At 36.2% G+C, this 24,905-nt stretch overlaps 2 protein-coding genes across 4 annotated transcripts in view; one reads left to right on the top strand and one right to left on the bottom strand.

Moving 5' to 3' along the window:
• Positions 1-994: 994 nt before the first annotated feature.
• On the bottom strand, positions 995-12,813 carry LOC127941883 (glycogen phosphorylase, muscle form-like). Its single transcript, XM_052537330.1, has 20 exons — positions 12,494-12,813; positions 10,718-10,819; positions 10,559-10,637; positions 10,285-10,388; positions 9,980-10,111; positions 9,793-9,904; positions 8,764-8,846; positions 7,559-7,702; positions 7,329-7,421; positions 6,886-7,032; positions 5,977-6,140; positions 5,667-5,781; positions 5,396-5,497; positions 5,164-5,311; positions 3,882-3,940; positions 3,649-3,790; positions 3,347-3,554; positions 3,088-3,222; positions 2,553-2,619; positions 995-2,449 (listed from the first exon to the last, which is right to left on the bottom strand). Exons 1-20 carry the CDS (start codon positions 12,734-12,736, stop codon positions 2,300-2,302), a joined length of 2,529 nt encoding a protein of 842 aa, XP_052393290.1. The 5' UTR covers positions 12,737-12,813; the 3' UTR covers positions 995-2,299.
• Positions 12,814-14,449: 1,636 nt separating this feature from the next.
• LOC127942079 (RAS guanyl-releasing protein 2) overlaps positions 14,450-24,905 on the top strand; it is a 13,688-nt gene continuing 3,232 nt past the window's right edge. For all 3 annotated transcript variants that reach the window (XR_008149254.1, XM_052537632.1, XM_052537633.1), the window contains exons 1-13: positions 14,450-14,617; positions 14,893-15,033; positions 15,535-15,637; positions 15,889-15,945; positions 18,402-18,533; positions 20,604-20,745; positions 20,854-21,027; positions 21,650-21,766; positions 22,073-22,354; positions 22,702-22,782; positions 23,059-23,166; positions 24,465-24,580; positions 24,695-24,836. Coding sequence is in view for 2 of the 3 variants with exons in the window: in XM_052537632.1 (XP_052393592.1) it covers positions 14,964-15,033; positions 15,535-15,637; positions 15,889-15,945; positions 18,402-18,533; positions 20,604-20,745; positions 20,854-21,027; positions 21,650-21,766; positions 22,073-22,354; positions 22,702-22,782; positions 23,059-23,166; positions 24,465-24,580; positions 24,695-24,836 (1,524 nt within the window). In the remaining variant the exon portion in view is untranslated. The remainder of the gene's footprint in view (positions 14,618-14,892; positions 15,034-15,534; positions 15,638-15,888; positions 15,946-18,401; positions 18,534-20,603; positions 20,746-20,853; positions 21,028-21,649; positions 21,767-22,072; positions 22,355-22,701; positions 22,783-23,058; positions 23,167-24,464; positions 24,581-24,694; positions 24,837-24,905) is intronic.

The following is a 24,905-nucleotide window of genomic DNA, read 5'->3' as shown; positions in this document are numbered from 1 at the left end:
TTAAAGCAACATAAAATAATTGTGTAACTAATAAGAAAGCTAAAGGTGGAAAGAAAGAAAATATAATGCTAAAAAAATAATAATCTTGGAAATATTTACATTGAATACCCTTAGTCCCATACCATTGCGGGCCACTGGGGCACCCAGTTTAAAACCCTTATGTGAAAGAATTTGAGTGGCAAAAAAGAGTCTTGATGTGTGTATATATGATAAAATAATCCATATACTAATCAAAATAAAAGAAAAATGTGTGAAATATTTGTGGTTGCATAGATTGAGTTTCTAACTCTGTGATCCTGTATCATCACAGTTTTTGCTGAATTAAGGCTGACGTAGAAGTTACTGAGTTTGTTGAAGTTTGTTGAAGTTATTCACAGTTAATGTGATGAACGCCACGTCACCTGTGCTAACTTGAGGAACTGACATTACACAATCATTCTAGGCACATACATTGATTTGACCCAGAATGATGTTAAAGTGAAGCAACAGATGTCTTTGATAATCCAGTGCACCTCCGTTCTGCTGTGTGAATGGACAGTCAGGACCCATTTATCTCCAAATCCCTCCAGTAAAGAGCAACACCAGCTGCCAGAGCAAATAACTGAGCATAGACCATCTCATGAAACACATTGTGACAGATTGAGCCAGTTTCTTGCATCCTCTGCCAGTTCATGAGATGACCTCAAGGTTGAAGCAGCAAGGGTGGATTTTGCATTCCTCCCAAATTTGAGCCAGAGCAACCAAGCTCTAGACATTGCTAGTAAGCCATTCTAAAAACTGCATGTCATGTATATTTGTTATTGGCAGCGAATAGCACAACGGCGCCTGATTTAAAACATTGTTTGTGTACGTGTGAGAGTGTGCGAGACATGGCTCACACGTGGGTAAATACTGAAGTCCTCAAGTGTCAAGCATGAATGGGTCAACAAGTGTATGTTTACATAACACTTCCTCTTCTTCTTCTCAGCAAACTGGTGAGTAATGAGAGAGCAAAGTTGTTCATTTGTAGTTTATTACATAATTTTGGTTGTCCTTTAACAAAAACAATTGGAAAAAAATCCTGGTATAACTGGTTATGATGTTTAATAACAGCTGGATGAGCCTTTTTAAATGCATGATTTTTGTGACTTTTACACATAACACAGGCCAAAGACGTGCTCAAAAGCAGCAGCCACAAATTCACCTATGTGTTTGAGCAATGCTTACTGTAATGTTTTAAAAGCATCCGTGACCCCCCACACCAACCATTTTCCACACATTACTGACAATCCTATCATTTTCCTAATCCTTTAAGAACTAGCTGCCAAATGCAATAGTGTTTGAGATTGGATTTAATTGGAATTTTTTTTCTTCTCAAATATGCAGTGCTTGAATATGGAGGACCAAACCTGCTGAAATTCAAAATTCATAAACATATAGATAAATAAATAAATCTAATTTTAACAGAAAAAAAGAAAGAAAGAAAAAAAAAAAATATATATATATATATATATATATATATATATATATATATACAAATAATGACTTTATTAAAAACAAATCTATTTAATATGTAATACATGAAACCCTGAATGTATTTTTGTATTTTTTATTAATTTTTCCTTTACCTATTTATTTTACATGTACTTTTATTTTATTTTTTTTACTTTTATTTCCTTACTCACTTATTCATTTTTGTATTTATTTTATCTATTTATTGATGTATTTATTCTTTTGGGAGTTTGACTTTTCTCTGTGATTACAAAATGAACACAAGCCTCATTTATTTATTTTCCTGTTATTACATTACATTTATTTATTTATTGATGTATTTATTTATCTATCTATCTATCTATATTTATTTTTAATTTCTGCAGATTTAGCCCTCCATACTTGGAAATTTTCAGAAAGGGAAAGGGTTGGGTTGATTGTCAAAACCCAAATATAACATCAAGAACCTTCTGGGATCTTCTTCTGAAAATGCGATTTGTTTCCCAAAAGCATCTTAAGCCTATATAAATCATAGACCAATAGTTTCCACAATCTACTTAGGCTTCTGGTGCTTTTGGGAAAGCAGCCCCGATTTTTGCTGAATAATGCTGATATAAGAAGTTACGCGTTGAAAACTGAGTTTGTCGGAGTTATTGATTGTTTGTGAAGTGAATGAGGCAGAACGTTTACGATTGAAAATTAACAGATCATGTTGGAGTTGCCATAGTAAGACAGAGCAAGACAGGCATAGCTGGATTCTTGAAGAGGAAGACTCTAGTGTTGCTGGATCATACAGGTTGCTCTTGGTTCGAGATGGGCGGGTGGAGGTTTATTTCGGGTCATCGGGCGCAGCAAGCTTCTCCAGACTGGGCTCTACGCCCCAGATCTCACGGGCGTACTCGGAGATGGTGCGGTCGCTGGAGAACTTGCCTGAACCGGCGATGTTCATGATCACCTTCTTGGTCCATTCCTTAGGGTTCTATAAATGGATAGCGAATTACAGTACAAATAATCATTTTCAAACTTCTTCATTTAGATGTATTTTGGCAATGCAAAAAAAAAAAAAAACAGTTTCTACTCACCATATACAAAGCACTGACTTTTTCTTGGCATTTGATGTAGTCTTCATAGTCAGCAAACACCTTGTACCTGTGCAGCAAGAAACACATTTGATTCATATACTGTACAAATCATGAAACTATTTTCTATAGTAACCTATTATTTATATTAATTTATTTAAAAGACCCAGACAAAAGTTTTATTTTTTATTTAGAGTAAATGGACTGAACCCATTAAACCCATACTGAACAGTAAATGGTCTGTAAGTTCCTTTAAGAATAATAATAATGAATAATTAGCTCGCAATGTTATATTATATTATGTAATGTTTGTTAACCAAGAAAGTATTTGAAAAATTCAAATATTTGGTTTACAGGGTTGATGCCATGCATATCTGGTAAAATTCTTTTTAAGCATATTAATGTTATTTTAGCACTGTAAAAATAATTCTTATTGTGGTCATCGTATGTGTTTTCCTTGTACAACGGAAAACAAACTTGTGCCTATTACTGTCTGTCTTTGTGTGTGGCAGTGTGTTTCTTGCTCCAGTTTCTCTACCTATCGTTGTGCATCAGCATGCTGACGATATCCTTGAAGAGGTCAGGCTGTTTTGGGCTGAAGAAACCTCCTGCGATCTGATCAATGGCCTGCTTCAGCTCTGGAATACGATTGTAGTACTCTGACGCATTGTATCTGCCAGATGGAAGGAGGTCATATAAAGTACATGCATGTATTATTCTTGAATGCTTATTATATCTCTAAATTCTACTAATAAACTCAGTGTTCTCTTAGTATTACAAATTCTAGTTTTCCCAACCCTTTAGCATCCATAGCATCGACATCCTCCACTCTCATGCCGAAGATGAAGAGGTTGCCGTCTCCTGCTTCCTCTGCCATCTCCACATTGGCTCCGTCCATGGTGCCGATGGTCAGCGCTCCATTCAGCATGAACTTCATGTTGCCCGTTCCAGAAGCTTCTGTGCCAGCTGTGGAGATCTGCTCGGACAGGTCAGCCGCAGGGATCGCTGATAGACGAAAAAACATTAAAAGGGATCATCTTAATGATCAAAATAAAGCAAAATGATATAAACATTTCAAATGAATCATATATGCTGGCACCTTTTTCAGCAAGGGTGACTCTGTAGTTCTCTAGGAAAATGACTTTTAGGCGGTCGCCCACTATTGGATCGTTGTTGACCACCTCACCAATAGCTGTGATGAGACGAATGATCATTTTAGCTGTGTGGTAGCCTGGAGCAGCCTGCGAAGAATTGAGCAGAACATAATCGTCAGACACTTAGAATTCAAACGCAACAAAATAATTAAATAAACCTCTGACATCATAAGATCACCTTTCCTCCAATCATAATTGTTCTTGGGGTCCACTTCTTGTTGGGCTCTTTTTTGATGCCTGCAATATAGCAATAACACCAACAAATGTCATAATAGCTTGCTCGAAACCTTTATCTGATGCTGTGTGTATTGGACAGCGTCTTTTTGTTTTATAAAATATTTTCATTATATTTTATGTTATTTATTAGTTTCTTTAATTTATTTATAATATATATATATATATATATATATATATATATATATATATATATATATATATATTAAAATCATTCATTCATATTTCTAAAAATATATATATATTTTTTAATCTTATCTGAGAAACAACTAGCTAATAAAGGGGATGCACAAATATTGTTTAAAATTAAATTGAATTAAATTAATGCATTTAGCAGAAAAATTTATAAATATAAATTATATAAATATTAAATAAATATTTATTTATGCTTATTTTCTTATATTTTATTCATTTATGGTTATTTGCAATAGTGGGATATTTATGGAAGCATATTTCTGCCACTGGAAAAAAAAGGTTATTGCGACTTTTTATCTCACAATTTGGACAAATTTTTGCACTATATAACTCACTGATATGTTATAAAGTCAGATTTATATAAAATCAGAATTGTGTGATATAAACTTGCAATTGCGAGTTATAAAGTCAGATCTGCGAGATTTAAAGTCACAATTGCACGATAAAAATACTTTTTTTTCTCGCAATTCTGACTTTTTTTCTCAGAGTTGTGTGATATAAACTCGTAATCGCGAGTTATAAACTCAGAAATGCTTGATTCAGAATCCTGAGTTTATATCTCGCAGTTCTGACTTTATTTCTCACAATTAAAAGTTAAATATCTCACAATTATGACGTTTTAACTCGCAACTGCGAGTTTATATCACGCAATTATGAGAATCAAAAAAAAAGTCAGAATTGTGAGATAAAAAGTCGCAATTACCTGTTTTATTTTTTATACAGTGGCGGAAACAGGCTTCCATAGACATTATTGCTATTTTATTTCATGTTATTTTCTATAAATTATTTTTTATGTTTGTTTTCTCTTCTAAAACAAAAAAGCAAAAAAATTCCTGACTCCTTACTAAAAGCAACAGTGAGAAGAGGGTGGGGGATATTGTTTTTAATGCTATTTTATTTTAAGTTTATATGTTTTTGTACATGTATGTTCATTTCGCGATCAAAATATGTTTGACAGTTTTTCTCATAGAAAACACCTGAGTGCTAGTGAGAAGAGGACACGAAGGATTGAAAGTGCAGGAATCACTCACGGTTGTAGAAAGTGATAATGTGCAGACAGTTGAGCAGCTGCCTCTTATATTCATGGATTCTCTTCACCTGAACATCAAACATTGAGTTGGGGTTGATCTTTACTTTGTAGTGCTCTTCGAGGTGCACAGCAAACTTCAGTTTGTTCTCCTAGAAGAGGTGAGAACACCAACCAGTTTTTAATTCCAAACCCACTAGGCCATTGTTATGGGCTACATATAGTTTGGTTCTAACCTGTTTAACTTTAGCGATATCTCGAATGAAAGCCTCATCATTGACAAAATCATGAAGCCTTTTCAGCTGATCCAGGTCACGGATGAAGTCCTCTCCGATTCTCTAACATGCGAGCAAGCCAAAGAAAGTAAAGTAGAGCAGGAATAAGACTATCACGCCATGACGGTATACTTTATATTAGTGCACACAAACTTCTGCAGACAGTCAGGGATTCTGTCACAGTCAGTTATGTTAACAAGCAATGAATGAAGGTATGAATGACTGCACCAACCTCTGCAATGACCTCAGCCAGACCAGGGTTGCACATCACCAACCAACGGCGAGGGGTGATACCATTGGTTTTGTTCTGGAACTTGTGTGGGTCCATCTCATAGAAGTCTTTGAATCTGTTTAGTAAATGAATAGTAGTTATTAGTTACTCACCCTCATGTCATTCAAAACCAATAGAAACTGAAGTCAAACATTCACTGAGAACTCCTGAGTCTGTTGAGGAACTGCATGTCATACGACACGTCTCAGGTGGATGCATGTTAAGATCTCTGGTTAACATGGTGTCTCTGTATGTGTGTTTGAATACATACACGGTAGCTTTGAGGATGTCCGAGTGGATTCGTGCCACACCGTTGACTGCATGAGAGCCGACGATGCACAGGTGAGCCATGTTGACTCTCTTCTGTCCGCCCTCCTCGATGAGAGACATGCGGCGCATGCGGTCCACATCACCAGGGTAAAGAGAGGACACACGCTACATACAACAACAAACAGACTGGGTTCCATACACAATAAACTCATAAAAAACACATTTCTGCAGCTATGGCATGTTCTTGCATTGATATTAAGACTTATTTACTAAAGTTGTAAAACTTTTTGGTTGATATAAAATAGTTTTTGATGGTATAAATATTGTTAAATATTATTACAATATTAAATAACTGTTTTCTAATTAAATATATTTTCAAATGTCATTTATGCCTGTGATGACAAGCCTGAATTTTTAGCGGTCTTTACTGTCACAAGATTCTTCAGAAATCATTCAAATAGTCTGATTTGGTACTCAAGAAAAATGATTAAAATTATATGCTGCTTAATATTTTTGTGGAAACTATGAAACATTTTTTTCCCCAGGATTATTTCATTCATTGAAAGCCCAAAAGAACAGCATTTAAGTGAAATACTTTTTTTTTTTACATTGTAAAAGTCTGTACTGTCACGTTTTATAAAGTCAATACATCCTCATTGAATAATAGTATAAACATTATGATGATTATTTTAAAATAGCACTGACCTGAAACTTTAAAATGCTAGTTTGTGTTAAAACAATTTTTTTTTTGATGATGATAATAAGATATTGAAAATTTGGCTACTTTTGCATGGCTGTCAATAAAGAAACATGCCTTAGCTTGCACCATAGTGAAACAAATCAGCCAAGTCTTGACCATTATTTTTAGTGTAAAAATGTGTTATGGTTTTGTGTTCTGTTGAAGTCGGACCTCCATGTGGCGGCGATTGATTTCATAGATGATCTCGAGGTGGCGTGGTAACAGGGTCTGGAAGAGGTCGATAGGCCAGCGTTCCAGAGCCTCAGGCAGCACAGTGTGATTGGTGTAAGCGCAGGTCCTGTTACAGATGTCCCATGCCTGCAGAGAGTGAGGAAATCAACACAGTTCCAACTTATTCAGTAGACTTCAATTATATTAAGAGCAACTTGGGATTTTTCACTCTTTTAACTTTTACTACAAAAAATAATGAAAAGCAACAGAAATAAATATTATTTTAAATATAACAAATGGTGAATGTAATGTTGATATACAGAATGATGTCTGTACTCTGTCTCCATCTAGTGTTACGAGTCTGTGGCCATTGTGTGTATGAGAGCAAATAAAGCAAATAAAGGCATCATCAATGTATAATGTCCACTGTAAAAATCTCCAACCTTCTCCCACAGTAGTTTCTCTTCATCAACCAGCACTCTCATCAGCTCAGGGATGGCTAAGGCAGGGTGAGTGTCATTCAGCTGAATGGCCACCTAAGAGCAGCCAGACAAAAAGAGATCAAGAAACCTTGAGAGTACAATGTCCAAAGCTGTGACACCTATATCCTTTTATGCAACCTTAAGACAAACAACTTTCAGTGAGACTTAAGAAGATATTTAAATATGCCTACCTTGTCAGGCAGAGTGCTGAAGTCTGTGCGCACGATATCCCTGGAGCCGAACTTGGAGGCCTTGAAGCGGCGGATGATGTCTTGCAGAGTCGCAGCCACTACAAAGTACTCCTGCTTCAATCTGAGCTCCTTACCCTCAAAAAACTACAAGAAGACAGGGGCCGAAGGCTTCAGGCAGGTAGGTGGTTGACCCAGAGATTTTTTTGAATGGTATTCTTTTGTGTCCTTTTTTTTACAGCTTGAAAGGCTCAGAAGTCACAACTGCGAGATAAAAACTCGCAATTCTGACTTTATATCTTGCAATTCAGACTTTTTTACTCAGGATTGTGTGATATAAACTTAAAATTGCGAGTTATAAAGTCAGAACTGGGAGATATAAACTCACATTTGAGGGATAGAAACTTGAACTTGCAATTCTGACTTTTTTTAATCGTAATTGGTAGTTTATATCTCGCAATTCTGAGTTTTTTTCTCCTAATTGTGTGATAAAAACTTGCAATTCTGACTTTTTTAAATCGTAATTGGTAGTTTATATCTCGCAATTCTGAGTTTTTTTCTCCTAATTGTGTGATAAAAACTTGCAATTCTGACTTTTTTTAATCGTAATTGGTAGTTTATATCTCGCAATTCTGAGTTTTTTTCTCCTAATTGTGTGATAAAAACTTGCAATTCTGACTTTTTTAAATCGTAATTGCTAGTTTATATCTCGCAATTCTTACAATTTTTTCTCCTAATTGTGTGATACAAACTCGCATTTGCGATTTTATAAAGTCAAAATTGCGTGATACAGAATTGTGAGTTTATATCTCGCAATTCTGACTTTTTTACTCGCAATTGCGAGTATATAGCACGCAATTCTGAATTGCGAGCAGTTTTCGTACACTGCAAGAGCAGCCAGCAACAAATTTATCCTTTGTGGTTGTTAGAGTGTTCTGGTTGATAGAATGGTTTTTAGGGTGTTCTATGTTGTTGCTAGAGTGATGATAGGTGGTTGATAAAGGTTTAATGTGTGATGCAGCGATGGTGTTCTGATGTTTCTAGGGTGTTCTATGTTGTTGCTATGCTAAAATAGGTGTGTGCTAGGGTGTCCTTAAAATTTCTCGTTTTGAGTTTGAAATTACATGTGGGTAAGTAAATATCGACCAAATATCCATTTTTGGATTAATTTTTCATTACAATTGAGGATCACTTGTGTGTTTACTGACGTTGTCATTGGGGTAGAGCACACGAGAGATGTTCTCCGCCAGGTTCCTGTCCAGCACGGCCTGAATGTAGCCACCGACATTAACTGAGGTTGGGAGGAGAACATGAGAGTCAGACACCAGCTTGAATGGTTAAGCTGGTAAAGCTGTGGTCACATATCAAAATTTTGTAGAAATTTTGCAGGCAAAAAGGTACGTCTGTTGTCAATTGCGTAGGGATGCATGAAGCACAGCTCACAAAGTAGTCTTATTTAAACCAAGCTTTTTGTTGGTCAGTGTGGTAAATTCATGTGACCAATTTAAACATTAGCAAAACTGCGTCCACAGTTTTTGTGCAGATTCCTGTGGTAGCTTGTTTCTGCCACTGAATAAAATAAATAAGTATTTCGTCTTTTATCTCACAATTCTGACTTTGTAACTTGCAGTTGCAAGTTTACAATTCAATTCTGACCTTTTTCTCAGAATTGCATGATATAAACTCGCAATTTTATGTTATAAAGTCAGAATTGCACAATATAAGGTCACAATTGCATGGTGTGAAGTCAGAATTAAGATATCAACTTTTTTTTTTGTTTACATCTGGTAATTCTGACTTTATAACAAAATTGAGAGTTTATAAAGCCAGAATTGTGAGATATAAACTCACACTTGTAAGAAAATAGTCAGAATTGGACTTAACTCGCAATTGCAAGTGACTTTAAAACTTGCAACTGAGTTCACTGTATATCATACAGTTCTGAGGAAAAAAATGTTCAGAATTGCAAGATGTAAACTTGCATTTGTGAAAAATATAATATATAAACTGAGGAAGAAAATGAGAGAAAAAGTCACAATTACCCCCCCCCCCCCCCCCCCCCCCAATTTCTTGTATTCAGTGGCAGAAACAAGCTTCCATAGATTCCTATTGGAATGACTGGATTTCCCCAAGCAAAAATTTACCGGACAAGAGTAAATGTGACTGCACTTTTAGTAACTTTTTACTTTAACCAGGACATCTCTGCATGTACTGTAACTGTTGCTGGTGGTACTCACAGTCTTTCAGGTTGAAATCGCAAGGAGCCTTGGCAGACCACAGCCTCATGGTGTTTACGATGTTGTTTCTGTATCCGGGTACAGGGGTGTCATAAGGCAAAGCTAAGACAACCTTAGGAAACAATATGAAATAGGTTTATGAGTACAGCATTAACACACACAAACATACAGCTTGGTGATGCTATACCTGAGTATCCACCCATTTCACTCCATCTGGGTGATGCTCCGTCCTACCATAAAAGTGGACAGGGCGCATATATTCTGGACGCGCTTTCTCCCATGGGTTACCATAGCGGAGCCAGTCATCTGCCTCTTCCACCTGTCAATCATCGATATTTTTCAAGATGTCTAATTTTAAGAAAAATTTCTGCATTATGTTGCAATATGCTGTGTGGCGTGGTTTCTAGACAGTAGTTTACTAAACCCTAACCCTTAGTGTGAGAAAAAGCAAACACTACTAATTAATAGTGTTTTTTTTTTGTTTTTTTTTACCTGCCAGCCATTGGAGATTTTCTGGTTGAAGATCCCAAACTCATAGCGGATGCCGTAACCGTAGGCAGCCAGACCAAGAGAAGCCATAGAGTCCAGGAAGCAAGCTAACAAACAAAGGGTGAGTGTGCTTTTCAGAAACAGATTAATCATGCCTGTAAAAAAAAGTTTTCAAGAGCGGACTGTTCCAATAGTTTCAGATTTCCTTTTGCGTAGTTCAGAAAATCCATACGGAGGATGCTGGTTCCTCTTTCAAACCGGAGGTCAGATTACTAACCAGCAAGACGACCAAGGCCTCCATTTCCCAGTCCAGCATCTTCCTCCATCTCTTGCAGCTCCTCCATATCCAGACCCAGCTGAAGGGCAATGCATGTAATGATCACTGGTTACAAACAATCATCTAAAGCATTAGACTGGCTTTATTGTATGATCTTACCTGATATACGGCTTCATCACAAGCGTTCTCAAGTGCCAGGTTCACCATAGTGTTCTGCAAGGTACGGCCCATGTAGAACTCCAGGGAGATGTAATAAACACGCTAATATACACAAGGAGGATAAGACAGATTTTATTTTACAACATATATTCTTAAAATACAGCAACATTGTTTACATAATGGTTCTGTACTTCGAAATATTGATCTAGGTTTACCAAGTCAAGCTCTCCTAAGACCGCACTCAGCCTTGGGACTATTTTAAGACTTTATTAAGAACTATTTTAGTACTTCCTGGCAGAGGGATGGTTTACTCATGGCAATCTGATACCATTCCTGATGTAGCCTTTGACATTTTAGGCCTTCCTTTGGTGTTGGGTATGAAGAGCAAGAGAGAGAAAGAGACAGTGGAGGTAAGAGTGGGTGTGTGGTGGCACGGCGGGGTGAAACAGACTAGTCAGAGATAGGGGAAGGTCACTGGTGTTATGTAACACTGACATTTTGACTCCAGCAAAAATAACCAGCAGTGAGGTCGCTAGCAAAGGTTACAGAGTGTGTAATGTTATTCTGTAAAGCAGCTAATGAAGAAGGTCTCAGCGCAGACCAATGTGTTGAACAATATGTTGAAAACAGTTTGAAAACAGCAATGTCCATGTAAACCTCATGCTTCTGCTTACACCAGTAATTTCATGTCATCCAAAAGGTTTGAACTCATCGAACCGGTTTCTCGCATCACTTCTGCACTCACATTTTCTAAGCAACAGTCATGTGTCACATTGGAGCTTTTAATGATCAAGTCAAGGTTTATTGCTGATGTCCACCTACAGGAAAAGGAGCAGAATGGAACTCTCCAAAGAAGTCCGGGTCATTTTAGGTTATGATATTTCCTGTAAAAATATTTGCATAGTCTTTATGTAACTCTGATTTATTATAAGGCTGAATTACATGTCACTTCTTCCTCCCTTATATGTTTCTTCAGTGACCTTTCTTTTAAAGCAGCAACTTTTGACCTTTATATCCTAGACACCTCTTCCATCCAGGGATTTCGGGATGGACTAGAAAAGAAAAGGTCAGGGATGCTGGGCAGTGAATTCATCTCCCATCTTCAGGCTCAGATTTTGATGCCCTGCATACTGACACATTCTCGTTTCTGCCTATTGGTCCTTTTAATATTTATAAAATATACAGTACAACAACTGTCCCTCTAGTTACATTTCAGTGCCATATGCTGTGAAACAGATCAAATAGCCTACTATACAAGTATAAAATAGATATTAAAATGAAAATATTGTAGCTTTGTTATTTTAAGATGAAAAATCACCAGCATGATCATCAGGATTCAAGAAGCATCATGCATGCACATGATAGCACAATCATCTGGAGATGCATTATTGTTGTTCTAGTGATGTACAGCTCATGCTATCGATCATCCTAAATAATTATGTTCCCAAAGTTGAGATCTATATGTTAATACTAGTTGAAATCATTGCAAAAATAATAATATCAAACATGTGCTACAGTTGCATTTTGTATTTATCCATAAGTGAATCCTGGTTATTTTTTTAGGCTATATTTTGCATAGGGTTCTGTCAAGAAGGGTCACAAATGTCAACAATGCTGGAGGGCATCACTACTGCAACCCTCTTCGATTGCACAAATTAGAGCTTCACTGGCTCATGTTGTTATTAAGTGCATATAAAATGTATTCTGTCTAGGAGCAGTCGTGTCATGCATGGACTTGCTTTTGTTTTGGTGCAACCTCAACATGCATGAACTTACTTTGGGGTCTTTCTCGTAATAACTCTGCTGTGTTCTGATCCATCTGCCTACCAAGTGGTCTCTGACTGTGTGCGCGAGCGCAAAGTAATAATCCCGTCTGGTGGATACGTTCCTGTCCTTTACCAGCGTGAAATGCAGATGGCGATTAAAGTTTTTCTTTAGGTCTGCCACATTCTCCACACCGGCGAGCCCCCTCACAGAAATCTGCTTTTTCCTGTCGTGGTCTGACAGTGGTTTAGACATGGTGACAACAGTCTCGTCTCGGGTTCAGGTAAGTGTATTAACACCAGACCGCACGCAATAGCACCCATATAACGCTGAAGGCTCTACTTATTTAAAGTCTCCCTCATGAATAGTAATTAGTGGGCGGGATCAGCGCGCAACCATCCGCCAATTAAGATTTCAATACGTTTACTATGCTTTTTGAAAGTGAGGACACAATGTTTTTTTTTATTATTATTATTATTATTATTATTATTATTGTTTTTTTACTCGACTGATAAATATGTACAGAAGAAGTTAAAATTAATTATAAATCTACGTATTTTAAGTTGAACTACAACTCCAACAATCCAGAACTCTTGACCCGAGACATTAATAGCTGCAATGACCCAACTTAAAGGCCATGATATTTGAACGGTATGCGGTTCGCATAGTTCTACAACAGCTGAGCACCACAAATGCATTTTCTTGTCTTTAAATTAATTTACTTTTAATTATATATCATTATATATATATATTTAAAAAAAAAAAAAAAAAAAAAAAATATATATATATATATATATATATATATATATATATATATATATATATATATATATATATTTTTTTTTTTTTTTGCTTCTACAGACCTCATGTAGTACCACATTTTTTTAGAGCAGATCCGGATAAGATGTGCTTTAAAAAAAAGTCAATTAGCCCTCTACACTACAAAATAACCTGTTATGTTTGCCTTAGTTTCTAGTATTTTTAGAAAACCAGTTAAATCTATTAACTGAGACTTGAATCTTGCCTATAAGTTAGTCATAGATCTTTAAGATACTATATATACACTAAATATAATGGAAATGCACACTTACATTCAAGATAAATACAAGGCAGGATAATGTATTGGTAAAAATAGAAATTTCTAAAAGATTTTGCAGGATATTGTTTTATAATCACAAACATATATTACATTTTATTTCAAGTTAAATAACACCAGTTTCCCTTTATTCCATCAGGTTTGAGATTTTTACTTTGTTTGAAGCAATGCTTTCAATATACATTAAATTATTTTTTTTACGATTATTTTCAATAATAGCCTTATTGAGAGATTAAAATGTGACACTATGTGGCCGCTGAGGGGAGCCAACACAACTGTTCAGTTTCACACTGTTCACACTCTCAGCAGTGTGCATTGTTGATGCTCTGATTTACCATATGAAAAAAAGTCACATACACAGTTATCACAAATTAGGCAATATTTAATTTCAATTTTTTGTTTTAATTAATTCTTAAATTGTTTTCTATTAGATAGATCGAACAAGATAGCATCTTGTTTATTATTTATGAATAAAGTTACATTTACTTGTGAAAATAAATCATAATAAGCTATAATGATTTGTTTCAAGATAATATATTTCTACATTTCTTGGTTGTGTGTGTGTATTTCTTGGTAATATATATTATTTCTTGTTTTAAGCATAAAACATTAAATGAAAGGGTAAGAAAAAAATGAATCAAGAAATGTTCTCTGAAAACATGTCTTAATATCTAATGCAGTTTTGGTTCCCAACTAAGATAATGTTTGTCTTTACATATTTTGTTTCAGACATGTTTCAGGAGTTACAGGAGCCAAGCATTGTTTTTAATATTTTTCCCTCACCCCGTGTCCTCCACCCCTTTTTTGTTGTGAATGTGAAAAGAAAAAAACATCTCGAAACATTATGAACAGGAAATGCAACAGCTGTAAGTTTCTTAACTGACAGGAAGCTGAGTCTACAGGCAGCTGTACTCGGAGTGAACCCCAGCGAGGCCCTCTGTGGCTTTCAGTCCATTTACTGAAGCCCTGCGTTCATTAGCACTTCTGTTTTCAAAGACCCTCAGTGATCACTGTTTGTCCATTGATGCCAGATTCAGCGGGTGAGTTCCTTTGAAAATGTTTTCCTAAGGCTTATTTTTTCTTCTACTCTCGTTTGAGAACAGTTCCTATGGATCTATGTTTTGTTATTGTTTTTTTTTTCTTTTATGCACCTTGTTTTTCTCTGGATGAGCCTTGTCCACCGTATTATCCATGTTTGACCAGGATTTGTCTGCTTTTGATGGAAATGAAAAAGCAGTGGCACCTCTCACATCTAAACCATTCTCTGCTTTATTGATTCTGCTTCCTTTGCTGCACATGGCGTTGCCTGAAAAAGAGGGGGATCAAAGAGAGAGTGGAAAATTAAGTGGGGGGCAAAGGAGGGGGAGAACAGTGAAGTAGAAAGGGATGGAGAGCGTTTCATCGGATCAGCCAGCCAGTGTGGATGAGCTGGTGGAAGCCTGCATCAAAGCCTTTGGTCAGTGGTCATATTTGCTTCTTCTTCCTCTTGTGTAAACACTCTGTTCAGCCAGTCGGAACAAAACTGGCTCATGTTTCTATTTCTCAATATTCTTCGAAGCTCTCCAGTATTTCTCATGTTAATTTCTCGTGCCCAGGGGTGTTCAATCGTTTTCAAGCCAATTCAACCCCCTGGTGGACAGAGAAATAGAGCAGGGACCCCTTATACTATAAAATTGAGTGTTGTATTTTAGGCCTGCATGGCCTATATGCGTTTAGTAAAATATAAATTTGTTTTACATAATATGTTATGATGCTTTCATTGCAAAGCCATTTTAAAATGTTATATATATATATATATATATATATATATATATATATATATATTATATATATATATATGAGAATAGACAATCACAAGCTGGTAATATTATATTAGTATATTAAATGAAAACAATATGCTAATGGATCTTGTTAATTAATGTGCAAATGTCTGTATGGTTTGCTGTCTTCCTCGCAGACAATGAAGGCGTTCTGAAGGAGGCGTCGCTCGTGCGATTGTTTCTCACCATGCATCCCTGGTACCTGTCATCCAGTGACCTAGCTAAGAAACTTCTGCACAAGTATCCTCCTTCAGCGGACGTGTCACATTATACTTTCTCAGAACTCTGTATTTCAACTAGCATTAATGTCAAATGCCAGAAAAGAAATACAAGTCCTTGTACATTTAGTTTCGGAGGTGACAGGTCAGCTTTTACTTCGCTAGAGATTGAGCACTTGGGTGGGGTTTGTCATTTATAGAGAGAGCTGTTTCCATCACTCTCCTAACTGTCGATGATAGTAATACAATTGAGCTTCCTTGACAGTATTACAGATCGCAGGAACAGGACTGTTCTGCAAATCGCCAGTCTCAAATCTGTCACCTTGTCAAGTAGGTTAAAACCCCATTTTTTCACCTTTTTTATTTATTTTTTATTATTATTATTTCTATACATATAGGTTAAAAGCATGAAGACACCCAATGTTTGGCTATTTTACATAAACCTAATACTGTGTACATGAAATCAAGCACAGTACACAGCCGTAGATCATAATATACAAACTTTTTAATAGAGTGGCACATACCTTTTTGATTATCACAATAGCTCTCTGAAGGACTTTAAAATGGGATTTGCATGTGACTGTTAACCTGGTGTTATACAATTTTTTACATACATACATATCTTACATACATATCTTTCACAGTTGAGTTAGCACTGTATTTAACCCTGTGTTTAAAAAAAAAAAAAAAATCAGTGTAAACCAGTGAGGTTTTAGATTAGAACAAAGTCTAGACAATCTTAAAAATTGTCTGCCACACTCAGATTTAAAGGGATAGCTCACGCAAAAATGTTAATTCTGTCATAATCTACTTAATATGCTCATGTCATTCCAAACCTGTATCAGTTTCTTTCTTTTGATGGAAATTAAAAGAAATTATTTGGATCTTTTTATATGAATGTTGGTAAGCAAATGATGGCAGTAGTCATTGACGTCCAAAGTGTTTTTTAGTTTGTTTGTTTTAGCTACTATCAACTGTTTGGTTGCCAACATGAGTAAACTATCCCTTTAAATAAAATATTTAAAATCAGAAACAACATCTAACATGAAGGTTCTCATTAATGTTCCATGTTTTTTCAGGCTGGACCAACCAATGAACTTGTGCAGTCTTTAGTTTCTAAAGGTTTTTATTTGAATAGCTCTTACCCCAGGAAATATTCATGGACAGTGCAGTTAAAAAAAAATTGAAGTGCTGTAATTTATTCAATTTTTGTTAGGATAGGACAGTATTGTAGACATGAAGTGAAGTGGGATAGAGAGGGGAGACGGGATCGGGAAAGGTCTGTGAGCTGGGACTTGAACTCGGGACACCCGTAGCACAACTGTGCTTTATGTCATTGCACTGAATGTGTGCTGTAATTAGTTAAAGTATTTATGAGAAAATATGTGGCAGAACCGTAATGGTCACACTTTATTTTAGGGTCCAATTCTCACTATTAACTAACAATTAACTATGACTTTTGCCCTTATTTGCTGCTTATTAATAGTTTATAAGGTAGTTGTTAAGTTTAGGGTATTAGGTAGGATTATGGATGTCATGCATTATATGTACTTTATAAGCACTAATAAACAGCCAATATGTTAGTAATAGACATGCTAATAAGCAACTAGTTATTAGTGTGAATTGGACCATATACTAAAGTGTTACCAGTGTAACATACAACATGTTAAGCAGAAGGAAAAGGCCGTTTAACGGTCCAAAAAGTCAAACCATTATTTAAGCACACTTCATGTGTTCACCCAGTGATACTGACATTCACAGCTTGCTTGTGACTCTGTGATTTAAAACGTGCTGCGTAAGTTAAAATAAGTTCAGAATAAAGTGTCTCAAGACCTTTGTGGATTTTTCCACTTCACTGTCCCGCTTCTTGTTTTTAAACACCAAATGTGTTCTGTGTGATGCTAACAGCTTCCACATTTCCTTAGGGTTCATTTGAGCAGAACTTGATTTTGCATTTAAGAATGGAAGATGCAGGGCAGTAGGATGAATAAAACGTGCTGAAAAAGGTGTTGAGACTTCATTGGCACATTATTCAATTGCAGAGTCAAAGTGAGATGCTGCAAAAGACTTGATATGTAAGCCTAGTGTTCAAAGATGTACAGTACATGTAGTGCCAACCCGATCTCACGGCAATTCGTACATTTTTCACAAGGTGGCTTATTCGTACGAATTTGTACGACCACACTCATACAAATTCATACGATTGTTGCCAAATCGTACGTATTTTACGAGTTGCACAATTCGTATGAATTTGTTCGAATGACCTACACCTAACCCCGCCCCTAAACCTATCCGTCACTAGGGTTTAGACCAATCGTATAAAATCGTACTAGTGAGGTCGTACAAATTTGTATGAATAAGCCACCTCGTAAAATACGCACGAATTGCCCGTGAGATAGCGTTGGTAGTGCATATTAACATAAAAATAAAAATAAAAAAAACAGCAAAAAGTGTTATGTGTGAAAGCCCCCTTAAGGAGAACTCTCTAATGCTAATAGTTTTGAAATGTATGCATTTATGCAGACCTATTTCACGCTCAAAAGCATCCCTGGCTGTGGTGTCCACATACTATCTGGCCATGCAGTGCATATCTCTTGTAAAGATATGGATGTTCTTTGTCATAAGGCAGCTGGGTTGTATCACAGAGGTGTATTGTGAATTCACATAAAACAGCTGAGGCAAGACTATTCACCAAAAATGCTTGTCTTCCTGATGTCTTGCCTATTTCATGCACAGCTACACTGTGTCATAACTCTCTCTGTTTTTCATCTCTCTTTCTCTGTCAGGTACTGGATATCTGAGTTCCCAGCTGAGTTTGACCTGAACCCCGCACTGGCTGAGCAGATCCGCGGTCTGAAAGAGCGACTGGAGCAGAATGGAGATGTGAGGCGTAGTCTGCTCATCGACATAGACAGCATGTGAGTCACAGGGGCACAGCACTCTCCCAAACTGCTGCTCCTTTGATACGGAGAATGTGGAGGGATAGTGCACTGAACGTCACAAACAAGCCGCATGTCTGAGACACTCAAACAGCTAGAAGATCTAAGGTCAATGAGAAATAAGAATGCCAAAGATTATGGAAAAGTCTAGTTAAAAACAAATGACAAGAACTTGGTATAAAGTACTCTTTGTATTTGTGATTTCATATTTTATACATGAGTGTGCACACCAGGTATATATATTATACATACATTATATTCAACATTTTATAAATATATATATATATATACAGTCGTGGCCAAAAATATTAGCCCCCTTGGTAAATATGATCAAAGAAGGCTATGAAAATTCATCTGCATTGTTAATCCATTTGATCTTTTATTTAAAAAAAACGGGTCCTTTCATTGGATAATAAGAATTTAAAATGTGGGGAAATATCATTACGAAATAAATGTTTTTTTCTCTAATACACGTTGGCCACAATTATTGGCACCCTTTTATTTAATACTTTTTGAAACCTCCATTTGCCAGTTTAACAGCTCTAAATGTTCTCCTATAATGCCTGATGAGGTTAGAGAACACCTGACAAGAGATCAGAGACCATTCCTTCATCCAGAATCAGAACCCTCTAGATTCCCCTCTTCTCTTCAGTTCACTCCTCTCATTTTCTATAGGGTTCAGGTCAGAGGACTGGAATGGCTATAGCAGAAGCTTGGTGTTGTGCCCAGTGACCCATTTCTGATTACTGTACGGTTGGAAGATCTAAACATGGCCCATTATAAGATTTCTAACAGAGTAAGACAATTACTGATATTTTATCTGTTAGTATTTGATATAATCAATGATGCCATGTATCTAAACAAGATGTCCAGGACCTCCAGCAGAAATATAGCCCCACAACATCAAAAATACAGCAGTATATTTCATTGTACACATGGGGTACTTTTTATCCCTGTGTTCACCAAACCCATCTTGAGTGTTTGCTTCTAAAACTCATTTTTAGTTTCATCTGATCATAGAAGCCAGTCCCATTTGAAGTTCCAGTCGTGTCTGATAACTGAGTATGCTGGAGATTGTTTTTGGATGAGCTAGGAGAATTTTTCTTGAAGCCCTCCCAAACAACATGTGGTGATGTAGGTGCTGTTTGACCTTTTTTTTTTTTTTTCTGAACCCGAGACTCAACTATTTTTTTGCCATTCTCCAGCTGTGATCCTTGGAGAGTCTTCAGCAACTCAAACTCATCCTTCTCACGACCTATTAGGGTGATATAGACACACGTCTTCTTCCAGGCAGTTTCATACCATTTTATGTTGATTGGAAATTCTTAATTATTGCCCTGATGGTGGAAATGGGAATTTTTACTGCTCTAACTCTTTTCTTAAAGCCACTTCACTAAATTGTGTAGCTCAATTATCTTTTGCTGCCCATCAGAAGTATATTCTTTGGTTTTTCTCATTTTGATGGATGATTTAGGGAATTTGGGCTTTGTTTTCCCTCCTCTTTATATTTCTGTGAAGCAGGAAGCCATGGCTGTATAATTTCATGTTTATAATCACGCTGGAGTGCTCAAAATTGTGAATATGAATGGGAATATACTTCAGAGTTATTTTACTCATAAGAATTTCTAGGGGTGCCAATAACTGTGTCCAAGGAGTATTTGAAAAAATTTCATAATGAAAGTTCCCCCATTTTAAATTCTTATTATACATTTTTGTGATTTATTTTTATTTGTATAAAAGATCAAAAGGATTAACAATGCAGATGAATTTTCACAGCCTTCTTTGATCATATTTATCAAGGGGGAATATAACTTTGGCCACAACTGTATGTATGTATATATATATATATATATGATTTCAAAGCCTTTTAAAGAAGTGTATTTAACATATTGTATACATTTTTTAATGCCCGTTTGTGTATATAAAACTTGATTTTCTTTTTTATTAAAGTTAAATTGAATATGTTTGTTTAAAAATCAGTACAAATCAATATGATGTCTAGGCATATTGGACTAGGAACAGAAATTGTCTTGTTTGTTTTGCCTATAGTCCATCATATGAGTGGCGACGTCAGTTGGATGAAACGGTCCAGAAGAAACGCAAGACCTCTCTTCTTTTTGACCACCTGGACGCTTCCACCCTGGCTGAACACCTAACTTATATGGAGTACAAATCGTTTTGCAAAATTCTGGTAAATCTCTGAATTTATAGATGCAGTATTAGTCATGTCTTTGTGCTCGTAATAGCATGATCTCAAGTCTGAGTTTATACGGCAAATGAAAGATCTGTTCCCCCTCAGTTCCAGGACTACCACAGTTTCGTGATGCACGGCTGCACGGTGGATAATCCCATTCTGGAGCGTTTCATTACTCTGTTTAACAGTGTTTCCCAGTGGATCCAGATCATGGTTCTCAGTAAGCCTACAGCTAAGCAGAGAGCCACTGTCATCAGTGAATTCATCAAAGTGGCCCAGGTTAATCCAACTCGCTCGCTCGCTAATCTGATTACAGCAGGGTCCAAAACTCTCAGACCACATTGAAGATCTGGGGATTCAGAATCTAACCTGAAAAAAAGAGAATGTATTAGGATTTCGAAATTGATATGTATATTCATATATATATATATATATATATATATATATATGAATTAAGCAATTTTATATGAAATAAGCAATTATGTAAGCTCATGATAAAAGGCCAGATGTTTATTATTATATATATGTATATAAATATATATATATATAGAGAGAGAGAGAGAGAGAGAGAGAGAGAGAGGTGGTGGGGGGGGGTGAATTTAGATGTTCTTTGATAATGCTTTCATTAAAGCCAAAGGCATTCGTACATATTATACATATTAAACTGTAACATATATAAAACAATATATATAAAATATATACAAAATATATACACATATTTAAAAGGTCAGATCTTCTTGCAACGTTTCATCTCAATTTTCAATTAAATTGTGATATGATTATTCTGATAAAAAAAAAAAAAAACAATTTATTAATTAATAAAAAAAGGTTTAAGGTTACTTTAAGGTCTGGTCTTATAGTATCGTACTGTGTGTGTGTGTGTGTGTGTGTGTGTGTGCAGAGGCTACTGCAGCTGCAGAACTTCAACACACTGATGGCTGTAGTGGGAGGGCTCAGCAATAGTTCCATTGCTAGACTCAAGGATACGCAGGCGCTCATCGGCAGCGAGACACGCAAGGTGAGGACTGCCAGAGTGCTGCCTTGTAAACACACCTCCAATCCTGGCGAGAAAAACAAACAGCTGTAACACTCCAACTCTGGCTATGAGAGATAAGATTCTTAAAGTCCACTTTTCAGTAGGTGGATTGAGAGCCATTTTCATACTCTCTGCACAGAAATATCAATACTCAAGTCAAGTGCTCTGTTATCAGGCAACCAAACATGAGCAGAAATATCTTGTACCCATGTACTGTAAAAATCCCCTTTCCTCATAATTCGGCTGCACCGGGCTTGATCCTAATCAATGTTCTCTGCATTTAATCAGGTGTTTGATGGATTGGTGGAGCTGGTCACCTCCTCTGGGAACTACAGTCGCTATCGTCAGCGTTTCTCGGAATGTTCGGGATTCCGCTTCCCCATCCTTGGGGTGCATTTGAAGGACCTGATTGCCGTCCATGTGGCCCTGCCTGATTGGCTTGACCCAGAGAAGACTAGGGTCAACCTAACCAAGACCCATCAATTGTACGCCATCCTGGAAGAGCTGGCGCTCATTCAAAGCACTCCACCCAGTATAGAAGCCAATTCAGACCTGCTGAATCTGCTTATAGTGAGTCTATTAAACAAAGGAACAGGTTTGCTGTGATTCCTCAGAAATCATTCTAATATGCTGATTAGTGGGGTTTTTTTTTGGGGGGGGGGCGGTCAGGATTCTTTGATGAATTAAAAAAAAAACACATTTAAAATTTTTTTATTACTTATTTTATTTCATTTAAATATATACAATTATTTGTATAATCTTATAAGGAAATAAATATAATTTAAATATTTTTTTATATTCCTTTACATTTCCATGTAAATTAATAGTAAAATGAGTGACATGGAAGTTGGATTTATCAAATCCATGTTCATTTCCAATTATTGTTCATGATTTACATTTATTCTGTTCCTGTCCAGGTGTCTTTGGACCAGTACCACTCAGAGGACGAGATATACCAGCTGTCTCTACAGAGGGAGCCTCGCAGTATTAAACTACCAGTGAGTCACCCCACCAACATATCAACTGCTCAGATAGCAAATCAGTGGTCGCGATGAGGTAGAAACCACCAATTACAACCACTCATGACACAATTTGACAGATTAATTTTCCCATGTTGCCTGCATAATCCACTTATGTAGACTTGCAGCTGGGAGCCTGAACCACTACTCTGTAATTATTCTGTTCAACCAATGGACAGCAGTCATTTATCCATATCTGCTGGTGCCTTATTTTCACTTGCTAAGTGTATACGCCATTGATTTCTGGCCTTTTAGAGTTCCAGCTCAAAGTCACAGTCTCCTCTAATAGAACAGTGGGCATCTTCAGTCAAACCTAAAGCGGATCCAGCCATCATCAACAAGCACATTGAAAAAATGGTGGAGGTATGTGACCCGCACTACTTTCAATCAATTTATCTTTTTTTCTGAATAATTTGGTTTTCAAATAAACTAATTGTTGCAAATAGTATTCTTTAGGGATAAAATGAAGTAAGCCGATCATTATTATAATAAATACAGCAATGATTTGTTGCATGTTCTAGACAGACTGCCAGTTTGTGTTTTCAGTGACTCTTTCTGTTGGTTTCAATTGCAACAAATTACTTTCTTTATGAGTTAGTTAATGAATCATTAACTCAGTTGATGCTTTCGAACACTCTTATTCATTCAGTAGTTAAACAATTGACTGAGACACTGAATCATTCAATCAACTGATTCATTTGAAAACACTAATTAAATCAGGAAACAAGTGACTGTCCTCATGAATGGTCATTAAATCTTTCACTCAGCCTATTTGTTCATTTTAAAAAAAAATAAGCAGTGTTTTTGAGCAAATTGACTAAGTCATTGAATCATTCACTCAACTGATTCATTTGGGGGAAAAAACTGACCTTATGAGTGAGTCATTAAATCTTTCACTCAACTTATTTGTTAAAAAACAAGTGACTGACCTTATGAGTGAGACATTGAATCATTCACTCAAAAGATGTGTTCATTTAAAAGAAGAAATGAAGCAGTTTTTCTTAACAAATCAATGGAGTCATTGAATCATTGAAATGGTTTGTTTGATAAAAACTAAATGAATCTGGAATGAAACAAGTGAGTGTCCTAACGATTGAGTCATTAAATCTTTCACTCAACTTATTTGTTCAAAAACACTGATTTATATATAAAAAAAACAAGTGACTGACCTTATGAGTTAGACATTGAATCATTCACTCAATTGATTTATTAAAAAAAAAAAAATAAGCAGTGTTTTTGACCAAATCGACTGAGTCATTGAATTATTCATTCAACTAATTCATTCAAAAACTGATTTATATAGAATTTAAACAAGTGACCTTCATTTAATCATTCATTCAACCAATTTCTTCAAAAACAAAAAAGGAACATGACTTGGACACATGAAACCACTTTATTCTGCTTTTTGTTTGCAAATATATTAATTACTGGAAGAAGAAAAAAAATCCCAATATGTGTCAAAAAAGTAAGTTACACTCTAACTTCTTGTTTATGCACTGGCTGATTTAAAATAAATATCATTTCCACAATCGTGCTATTGAGCTGAACAAATAATAATCAACAATGTGATATTGCAGAAGTTTGACAAGTTATTCCAGAGAGGCTTGTAATAAGTTAACTCGTGGTTAAAGAGAACTAATTGGAGGATGTCTTACTTTCAGTCAGTCTTCCGAAATTTTGACACCGATGGTGATGGCTACATTTCCCAAGGAGAGTTCGAGATTATCAGAAGGAATTTCCCTTACCTTGGCAAGTTTGATGAACTGGACCAAAACCAGTGGGTTCATCAAGACATCTGTCCAGTGTAACTGGACTAATTCTTTTCCCCCATTTGTCAAAGTCTACAGTACAGTAAAATTCCCATCTTCCTCTTTCTCATTTTCACTCCCAGGGACTGTAAAATTAGCCGGGAGGAGATGATTGAGTACTTCACAAAGGCGAGCTCCTTACAGAACTGTAAGATGGGTTTTGTTCACACGTTTACAGAGGCGAGCAGCGTCAAGCCTTCATTTTGTCGGCACTGCTCTCATTTGGTGAGTGCATGATTTATTTGGGCCTCAGACTCTTTATCTTCATCTCCAACGGGGTGGAAGCCCACACAT

The sequence above is a fragment of the Carassius gibelio genome, chromosome A21 (assembly GCF_023724105.1).
Source record: "Carassius gibelio isolate Cgi1373 ecotype wild population from Czech Republic chromosome A21, carGib1.2-hapl.c, whole genome shotgun sequence".
Lineage (NCBI taxonomy): Eukaryota > Metazoa > Chordata > Actinopteri > Cypriniformes > Cyprinidae > Carassius > Carassius gibelio.
Note: the sequence above shows the minus strand (reverse complement) of the source record. Positions and strands in the feature narration are given on the sequence as shown.

Excerpts from the sequence above, each read along its gene's own strand:
- LOC127941883 (XM_052537330.1), bottom strand. The coding sequence starts at position 12,736 with ATGTCTAAACCACTGTCAGACCACGACAGGAAAAAGCAGATTTCTGTG. Across the intron at positions 10,389-10,558 it reads AGGCCTTGGTCGTCTTGCTG|CTTGCTTCCTGGACTCTATG; the intron begins GTTAGTAATCTG and ends TTTGTTTGTTAG. Across the intron at positions 5,782-5,976 it reads GACATCCTCAAAGCTACCGT|ATTCAAAGACTTCTATGAGA; the intron begins GTATGTATTCAA and ends TTTACTAAACAG.